The sequence below is a fragment of the Engystomops pustulosus genome, chromosome 2 (genome assembly GCF_040894005.1).
Source record: "Engystomops pustulosus chromosome 2, aEngPut4.maternal, whole genome shotgun sequence".
NCBI lineage: Eukaryota > Metazoa > Chordata > Amphibia > Anura > Leptodactylidae > Engystomops > Engystomops pustulosus.
Window position 1 is genome coordinate 51,075,089 of NC_092412.1, and position 10,117 is coordinate 51,085,205.

General features: G+C 41.1%; 1 protein-coding gene across 1 annotated transcript; it reads right to left on the reverse strand.

The window, feature by feature from the left end:
• Positions 1-4,470: 4,470 nt before the first annotated feature.
• On the reverse strand, positions 4,471-9,858 carry LOC140116479 (aquaporin-5-like). The gene is made up of 4 exons (XM_072132993.1): positions 9,416-9,858; positions 8,758-8,922; positions 7,369-7,449; positions 4,471-6,468 (listed from the first exon to the last, which is right to left on the reverse strand). Exons 1-4 carry the CDS (start codon positions 9,776-9,778, stop codon positions 6,262-6,264), a joined length of 816 nt encoding a protein of 271 aa, XP_071989094.1. The 5' UTR covers positions 9,779-9,858; the 3' UTR covers positions 4,471-6,261.
• Positions 9,859-10,117: the final 259 nt, after the last annotated feature.

Genomic DNA, 10,117 nt, shown 5'->3' on the forward strand with positions numbered 1-10,117 from the left:
GCAATTTGTTGGTTGGTATTGCAGTGAATTTGAGGATGCATCTATCGCTCCAGACCTCTTCAAATCGACCCCAGTGGTAAGAGTGCCCTCCTAATAATTTTTGTTCCTCTTATTAGTTTTCTTGATATTACCCCTCCTCCAGCAGGTGACTTCTGCAGGGTTATATGATGATCACTAAATTCTCCAAATTTCTCCAAAGTGACAACGTTGTCCAATTTTTCTGTATGATGTTACCTGTGTACTTCTAAAAGACCTGACTGTACCTAGTATGGTTCTGATTTCATACAGATTCAGGTGCAACATATTACAAACGAATATAACAGAAAAATAAAAATTCTCACCAGCTTTATCATAAAACGCTATCTCCCACAGAAGAGTCACCATACGGAGACATGCAGAGTGCTTACAGCTCTGTAGTACGGAGCTGCAGGGAGTCCATGTGTCTTGTACAGCCTCCAGCAATTATACAGAGATTATTTCATAGTAATTTTAGGGTTGGTGAACACAGCAGGATTATAAGGTAAAATATAAAAAAATAGCTTTTTCTAAAAATTCGGAGAATTAGATCCAGCATGTAGACAGACCATGATGCTTTGCAGCACATATTATGCGGAAGGTTTTAGCCTTTAAGGGTTTTCTGCATGGTTTAGGAGCACAAATGTTCCCACCCTCTGTCACGTGTTGGAATGATGTGACAATCTGTCTTCAGACAATTATAATAAGTCCTTTATTTATATAGTGCACATAGATTACACAGCACTGCACAGAGCTTGCCAAATCAGTCCATGTCCCCAATGGGGATCACAATCTAATCAACCTACCAGTATGTTCTGGAGAGTGGGAGGAAACCCACGCAAACACTGAGAGAACACACAAACTCTTTGCAGATGTTGACCCTGGGACTTGAACCCAGGTCCCCAGTGCTGCAAAGCTGTAATGCTAACCACTGAGCCACCATGCCGCCCCATATTTGCTCCAGCTACTCCATAGTAAACACTGCTAAACTAGAACACCATGATAAGTTTACTGTCTTTGGGTGGCAGTTTTATTGTACAAATTGTTAAAGGAAACCTACCATCAAAATCAAGCATGATAGACCAGCGAAACCTATCATCAGTCCAGGCACTGTGACCGTGGTAATCTTCCTTTCCTTCCTTCTAAAATCAAATTTTAAAAATGATGTTAATGAGCCAGAAGGGCTCCCATCAGGTAGAGAGTACTGAGGGAGCAGGGGGAGGGGAACACAGTGTAACAGCCTGTGAGTGTGCATCATGGATGGGCTCTGGTAACGCCCCAGGAGGCCTTCAGGCTTATTAGCATAATCGTAAAAGTTGATTTTAGAAGGAAGGAGGCCATGGATAATAAATTTAAGAATAGTACCACAGTCCCGATGTCTGAATCTATGAGTAAGTCTCCAACCAACTATGTATGATATGTATGCTGGAGACCACTACCGATGCTCTCTATATTTGACAATAAAGCATTTTGCCATTGGACTACATGTTTTTTACTTAGTTTTCTCCTTGCCTGTTACAGCATACCTTAGGACGATTAGACATGAGCCATCACTGGAGTTGATTTAGAGTTTATTGGCATACCATGCGGATTCTGTACAATGATGATTCATTAGAGAGCCCATACACATGCTAAGATCAATAGTATTGACTTCCTTCTCACAATGCCATCATATTAAGAAAAAGTGACAATGTTTCTCGTTGGTGAGTGTGTGACCACAGGTATAAGGAGATATATTTCAGTGCAGCACAGGCTGTCATCTTCTTTCAAAATATTAGTTGGTATGAAAGACATTTACACTAGAAAAAAGCATAACAGGCACCACTAATGGTGGCATTCATTTGTTGTGTGGTTGGGCACCGCTGCACTGCTCTCATGGATAGTATCATCAGAGGTGAGGATATTACCACCTAAAACGGCCATCTTTTTGGTGGCCTTTATGTTGGAAAGACAGGGCGAAAACTTAAAGCATGGATGACGTCTCATCGAGACACAATAAACTATGAGCAGAAACATCTACCTGTGGCCAATCCCTTCTGGCAGGACTCCAGGAAGTCATTTTCTAGTTTTGCCATGAAGAGGTTGGCATATTGTGGTGCCATCTTTGTTCCCATGGAAGTTCCAGTCTTCTGTAGGTATATTTGCTCCCCAAAGCAGAAATAATTGTGCTGCAGGATACATTTGGTCAGCTGTAATACTGGGTCTGAGGCAATCCCATGAGCCTTGAGATGAATTTGGACAGGTTTTAGTCCATCTTTGTGTGGGATGTTAGAATGTAGGGATTCCACATCCAGGGTAGCCAGGATACTACTTTTGGGGAAAGTACCTATAGAAGACATTTTTATCAGTAGGTCTGTGGTGTCCTAGAGGAAGTTGATGGTGTTTATCACTAGTGGTTTAAGGATACCCTCTACCGATCCTGAAATGTTTTCAATGAGGGTTTCCAAACCTGAGATCATTGGTCTCCCTGAGTTTCCTGGTTTATGAATTTTAGGAAGCATATAGAATACTTCTATTTTGGGATTGCCAGGGATTAAGTCCAAAAGGTTTGCAGAAGCTATAGACAACCCTCTAATGACTTTCCTTAGTACTTTTGTGTATTTTTGAGTTGAGTCAATTTTGTGTAGTGAGGTGTCTATGGGCTTCTTTCACATAGTCAGATGTGTTAATGAGGAGTACAGCTCCTTCCCTATCTACAGGTTTGATTGTAATTTTAGGGACTTGATTGCCCTTCTTTCCATCACACTGATGTTGGAGGTTTCTCTGTCTTGCTTTTCTAGTATTGAAGTTGTACAACCAATTTAAAACAGTCAATGTAATGGTCCGAAGTGTTGATGTGGCCAGTGGAGGGGGTCCAATCAGATTTCTTTTTGTTTCCACCTCTTGTCTCAGCTTTGTTATTACTATTGTCCTTCTGTTTACATTTTGTTTGCAATTCTTCTCTGTTCACTGTGTGTAAAATCTGTGTCAGGCTGCATTCACACTACCGCAAGGGGGACGTATATACGGCCGACGTATATACGGCCGATATACGTCCCCCATAGACGGCAATGACACGTGCGGCACCGTACTGCTCCGTGCCCCGTGAAAAAATAGGACATGTCCTATTTTTTCAGGGCATACGGCGCCGTGCGCCATATATCCCTGTGGAGAGGGGCGGGGGTGAGCAGCGCTCTCCCCCTCCTCCTCTCCCCGCACGCTGCCGCGTGCCCGCAGTGCTACGGTACGGCGGGCACCGGTCGTGTGAATCCAGCCTAACTTCAGAAAGCCTATTATACCATTCCTGATGAAGGAACCTAAGCTGTCCTGAAAGCTTGATTGTTACATCTTCTATTTCAGTCGGCCATTAAAAAGGTATCACAATCTGATTTTATTTGACCTAAAGCAACAGGAACTTCTTCAACTGGCCAACACAGTACAAAACTTTTTTTCTTGTTGCTATGGGCTCATACACACAGCTGAGAATTGCTTCAACAGATACATGTCTGATAAATAACATCCCACCAGCTCACATGTCAATAACACCTGTATTCTCAAGCCATTGCTGTGGATATTACCCAGTATTGCTATGCTAAATATAAAAAAATATATTAAGCAACTCAATATAACCCATTATAACCCACAGCCCAGCAAAATATGATACATTACATGATACAAATCTCCTGTTTTCTCTCTCAGGTATTGAAAATCCAGTGTATATATGAGGAGAACCTTGCACACATGGATGAGTGGTGGGTGCAAAGCAACCATCTATAACTGAAGAAAAGACCCTTAAAGAGGTTGCTTGGGTTTAAACAAAAACATATATCCAGCCAGGGGGATTGAGAAAACAAAAAAATAGCTTATACTTACCTTTGCCGGCACTCCTGTTAACCTGTCTCCTGTCAAGCATCACAATAAATTTGGAAAAGGAGTGTCTCCACTCTTCCAGCCTTCTGTTCATGAGTAAACCTGTTATTAGGACAGGTTACAATAGCCTATGCTATGCTGATTTTAAAATCATCATTCTGAATCATTCCAATAACTTATAAAATGTTATTTTACATTACCTTCCTGTCAGTAGTGTGTTCTGAGTCTTGTAGCTGGGAACGAGGTAATGTGATGTAAAGTACTAAAAAGGTTCAGAATGCTGACCAAGGAATTTTTCTAAAATCAACATAGCATAGGCTATTGAAACCTTAAAGGGGTTGACTTCTTTATCTCATGTTTTGTAATGTGTTTGTTAGTGTGTTGGCAGGATTTAGGATTTTTACCAACATCTATTAAGAGTTCTGCACCATGTTGTTGATATGTAAATTGAAGCCTCCTGTCTTTTACCTCATCAACTAAAGTTGTCTTTTTCCCTTACAATTACAATGTCTTGAAATAAACTCATTAAATGTGACCTCAATAATGAATAAAGTAGTTTATTTACAGTTATATCACATGAAGACGGTATAAGGATATTCAAAGGGGATCCTACCATTTAATGGCAATAAAATCATAGTACTCAAGCTGGTCGGATTTGTCATTGGCTATTCTTAATGTCCTAATATGTACACTATACTACACAAGATGACTCTCATATTATGTTCTGCATAAACAAACAGGTGCTCTATAAAAATTACAATCACATTAACAGGGGGTGACTTTCAAGACTCCATTGATGGCTGTGATAGCAATGTCACACGTATAGGCATTTAAAAAACAAAATGGCTAAATATATCACATTGCCATATAACTATCACTTGTAGGGGAATTACTGTAAGACCTTATGGCTTTGTGATGTCTGAAAATATATCTGAGTCACTTTTTCTCAAACTCCTAATGACAGGTTCCCATTGCCTTTTCAATGCTAATTACCGCTCTTCTTTTATATTAACATTACTGCTTCTACTCACTTTTAAAAGTATATAAAAGAAAACCTGGATCCTTGCAGCAAACTACATTGAGTCTTGGGGGAATTTGTAAGAAGGGTGCATTCATCATCATTATTTGCTCTCTGCTCTGCTAGGTCTTCCACTTTCTTCCCTCCTCTCCCTTAGCAGCCGTTTGCTGACCCATGCTTCAGGAAAATCTCAGCTCATGTCTGTATTAGGCTATATTCACACTGCCGTTGCCAGCCCGTACCGTACCGCAGCTCACCCCCGCCCCTCTCCATAGCAACCTATGGCGCACGGCGCCGTATTACGGGAAAAGATAGGACAGGTCCTATCTTTTTCCCGGGTACGGAACAGTACGGTGCCGCACGTGTGCGGCACCGTACCGCTCCCGTAGGGTGCCGTGCGCCCATAGGAGTGTATGGGGGGCGTATATCGGCCGTATATACGTCGGCCGTATATACGTCCCCCATACGTTCGTGTGAATATAGCCTTAGGGAGGGGGAAGGAGGAAGAGGCAGACATCTAACAGAGCAGAGAGGAGATGATGGTGATGACATCATGAACTCTAATACCCTGTCATTTGATGCAGTTTGTTGGTAAGAAGTCAGGTATGCTTTTGTTAACTTTTAAAAATGAGTGGAAGCATTAATATTAATTATAAAAGCAGATTGCTAAATATTATTAAAAAGTCTACCGGAACCTGTCATTAGGTGAAAATGCGTGTTCTGATGACAGGTTCCTTTTAAGATTCTAATTATTCATTTTCTTTATAGTAATATTTTCTTCATAAATGATTATATAAAATATTCCTGTGCTAGTATTTATCAAAAATGCTTGAAGGGGACTTCCAGAATCTGAATGTTACAGGTGGTCTTAAAATAACAGAGAACTTATTATTATCTCTATCCTCACTTCTGGTGCCTCCCATCACCACCAGCTTTAGTTAGTATTTAGAGGCTTATCAGTGACGTTGCGTCAACAGTGTCTACCTGCTACAGTAGCCTTTGTTAGGACATAGCGGGAGCACGCTGTTGACGTAACATCACTTCTGTGCCTCTGTATACCAACAGAGGCTGATGTTGAGGGGAGGTGCTGCACTGGACCAGAGGTAAGGACAGTTTGGAGTTTAAGATCTTATCTATCATTTTAACCACCTTTGGAAAATAAAAAAAATATGATCAGGGATAACCCCTTTAAAGGGATTGACCAAAATTAAAAAAAAAAAATGGCTGCTTTGTACCAGAAGTTTGTCAATTGGAACTTAATCCCATTGAAAGAGAACCCTTCAACGCCCCCATCTTCTTTCGCCCTCTGTGTCATGGCATCTCGGAGCATTTTGTACAATACCACATCATAATTGTCACATAAAATACAAAATAGGATTTCACATTTTTTCTTTGTTATTTGATTGATTGTAGAGAGAATTAAGGCCTACAGATTGTTTCCGTCTCTCTTCGTTTTCATTCTCCTGCATGAAGTTACCACGTAGGATTTCCAGCCTCTCGCTGGGACTTATTGACTGAGGGACGAAGACATAGTCATAAAGTAGACATGCAAAGATTGCGCCTGTTATCGGCCCCACCCAGAAAATCTGTATAGAGAACATAAAAGAGACAGGTTACTTCTCAGAGGAACATGTCTGACTTCAAAACATACAATGAGATTAGTCAAGCACAATTTTTTTAAATACAATTTTAGATAAAAAAACAGTAGTAAGAGTAAGAACATAAGTACAGGTGGTCCCCTACTTAAAAACACTCGACTTACATACGACCCCTAGTTACAAACGGACCTCTGGATATTGGTAATTTATTGTACTTTAGTCCTAGGCTACAATGATCAGCTGTAACAGTTATCACAGGTGTCTGTAATGAAGCTTTAGTGATAATATTGATTCTTATGACAACCCAACATTTTTTAAAATCCAATTGTCACAGAGACCAAAAAAGTTCTGGCTGGGATTACAATGATAAAATATACAGTTCCAACTTACATACAAATTCAACTTAAGAACAAACCCGGGGACTGCCTATACATATTGGGGCAGATTTACTTACCCGGTCCATTCGCGATCCAGCGGTGCGTTCTCTGCGCTGGATTCAGGTCCGGCCGGGATTTATTAAGGTAGTTCCTCCGCCGTCCACCAGGTGGCGCTGCTGCGCTGAAGAGCTTCGGAACACACTGGAATACACCGAGCCGGGCTGAGTGAAGGTAAGTGCAATTTTCGTGACACATTTTTTTTTTAAATGCGGCGGTTTTTCCGAATCCGTCAGGTTTTCGTTCGGCCACGCCCCACGATTTCCGTCGTGTGCATGCCGGCGCCGATGCGACACAATCTGATTGTGTGCGCCAAAATCCCGGGGCAATTCAGGGAAAATCGGAGCAAATCGGAAATATTCGGGTAACACGTCGGGAAAACACGAATCGAGCCCTTAGTAAATGACCCTCATTAAGTTGTATATAAGGAACATAAATACTTTCAAAAACTCACCCAATGATACTCAAAGTTTCCTGTCATCAAAGCGGAACCAAAAGACCGAGCAGGATTCATGGAACATCCAGTGTAGTAGATCTAGAAGGAGAACAAAGCGTCATTGACCTGAATCCTTATTGTAGTTTGGGAAGACAACACCAGAAACCGGATTTATCATCTTATTGTAGTTTTTGTAGTGTCTATTGGGCTGGATTTTCTAAAAAAGTTGCAGAAAATGTTTTTCTTCACCACAAGGGAGACTGTAGGGGATTTGTGCCTAAATTTACAACTTTTTGCAAAACTGCACTTTATAGACCTGTCAAGCTCATTTAGATTCGCAGAGGCATATTTATCATACGCCGGTGCCAGGGTATGATTACCCCGCAGCTGCTTTCTCGCAGCGGTATACTTCAATACTTCAAGAGGCTTCTGCCTCTTGCTGTATTGGGGCAGGCGGCTGTGTAGCATTTATTCTATAAGAAGTCGGCAGCAGCAGCGAGTGTGCAGTCGCGGGGACAGTAACGATCTGCACCCGCCCACTCCTGGCTGGCCGCGCCCTCCACTCGGCCATGACTCCCCCGCCTCACATCCCTTCATGACCCAATGGCGTGAAGGTAGCGGACAGGGAAAAATAATCGCAAGTGCTAACAATAAGCCACTGACGTGAAGCAGAGGCCCTGATAAATATGCCCCACAGTGTCAGTTGTAAGAAATGAAGAGTGGACGGAGTTGACAAAAAATTGTAAAATTTGGCAAAGATTCATTGATTTTAAAAGAAAACTGCAAAGATGTCCCCCATATTTCTTTTCATTGCTCTGTTCTTTTCATAGTCCATGTGGACTGAATGTAGCGCTGTTTTCTGTGTAGTGGTCACAGCAGGTTACTGCATATTAGTCGTCAACTTAAATGTTATTGTTTGTATGATTAAACGTTCTACAATGTTCCAATATACTTCCTGTATCAATTCCTTGCTGTCATTCACCATGGAGCTTCATTGTTTACTTTCTGTGGATAAAAAACAGGTTCCTGGTCATGTGATGTCACACAGGTGCACGGCTCGTTAGTATTACAGAGAGTAATCAGAGCTGTGTGTTATAACGGGTTGTGCAACTGTGTGACATCACATGACCAGAGATCAGGAAGTAAACAATAGAGCTTCCTGTTGAAAGACAGCAAGCAGAGATCTAGAAAATTGTGAGGAATTGATACAGAAAGTATATTGGAAAATGGTTTTCATTTTACAAAAAATAGTATTTATTTACAGAAAATCGAAAACCCCTTTAATTTAATTAAATGCTAAGCCAAGACCAGGAGGTGTAGTGGCTGGTTGCTGAACTCCAACAAACATTTCTAAAACCCTTTAAATCATATAGTTTTGCAAAAGTACATGATGCCAAGTATACATACCCCAAGTAAATGTCCCAACACCACTGACAGTCCTATGGATATGGCTGGAGAACCAATGTTGTCCGTCCTCTGACTATCAGTTGAAGCAAAGATACAGAGCACAAGCTGCATGGTAAGAATGATCTCAATAGCGAGAGCTTGTCCAGACGTTGTATTGTTGCTTGGCTATTTCATATAAGATATAGCAGTGCATTAGTCTTAATTACAAGGAAGACACAATTACAATTTAATAACTTCACAGTTAATATCGGAAAATTAAATCAGATTTGCATTTAATTAGCAATCTTAACATCAGAAATGTAAGCTGGATCCAGTGCTAAATATGTTCTTAACTTCTCACAGCTTTAGTTCAGATATATCATCAGTTCTATGTAAGAGAATAGAATAAAAGTTTATTAATCCCGTTGGGAAATTGTTTTGTGCATCATTACTCATTGTTATATCATGTGTTGTGCCACATCCCTCCTAGCTTTACATACAGGATACACACACTTCTCTTCACTTTGGGAAAGAGGTTTGAAATAGTTTGATATTGTTACAGAATGACTTATTGACACATAAAAAAGAAAGTCCTAATAAAAAGAAAATCTAAAAGTGTGACCAAAATATACAAAAATATTCAATAGAACTCTTTAAATGATGTTTAACATGCACTTACCTGGTTCACGCCAAAACCTCCCCTAATGTCGGGGGGTGCAAATTCATAGAGTAAAGCAGCACCAACCACAGCCCCCAACATCTGAGCGATCACATAGAAGAAGGTCTGGACCAAAGATATTCGAGCCCCCACGAGCAGGGCTATGGTTACGGCAGGGTTGATATGAGCCCCACTGATGTGACCTACAGCTTGTACCATTGTACCTATTCCCAAGCCAAAAGTAAAAGCTATTTGTAAAACGGTAGGCATAGCTCCCGACCATGATAGCGTTGAACCCAGGCCTACAAAAACAAAAATGAGTGTTGCTACCAGCTCAGCTAGAAAGGCCTTAACATGAAATCCTGCACATAGCTCCTTAAGCATGATTACAGTCTATAAAAGTAAAGGAGACTCAAAACAGATCCCCACCGGTGTTCAGCCTTGTGCTACCGTTTACAGGATGAAAGGAGCACATGTTGATGAAGTTATATATCACCATGAAAAAGCAGGAATCCTGCCAGGTTGTCCCAGTCAGAGGCGTGGCGCGACTTCTAGTCAGCGAAGATGGAAGATTTACTATGCATGACACGTTCTAGCAGCGATGCCAATGTGCAATCGAGTAATATAATTTGATGATGTGATCCGCCTACCAGTCCTAATAATTACCACGCAGGAGTTAACTATTGTTACATGTTAGAAATCCATTATTGGCAGCAACTGAAG

Coding starts and splice junctions, on each gene's coding strand:
- LOC140116479 (XM_072132993.1), bottom strand. CDS start 9,778: ATGCTTAAGGAGCTATGTGCAGGATTTCATGTTAAGGCCTTTCTAGCT. Junction 8,923..9,415: donor GAGGTTTTGGCGTGAACCAG/GTAAGTGCATGT, acceptor TATATGAAATAG/CCAAGCAACAATACAACGTC. Junction 6,469..7,368: donor GAAACTTTGAGTATCATTGG/GTGAGTTTTTGA, acceptor TTCTCTATACAG/ATTTTCTGGGTGGGGCCGAT.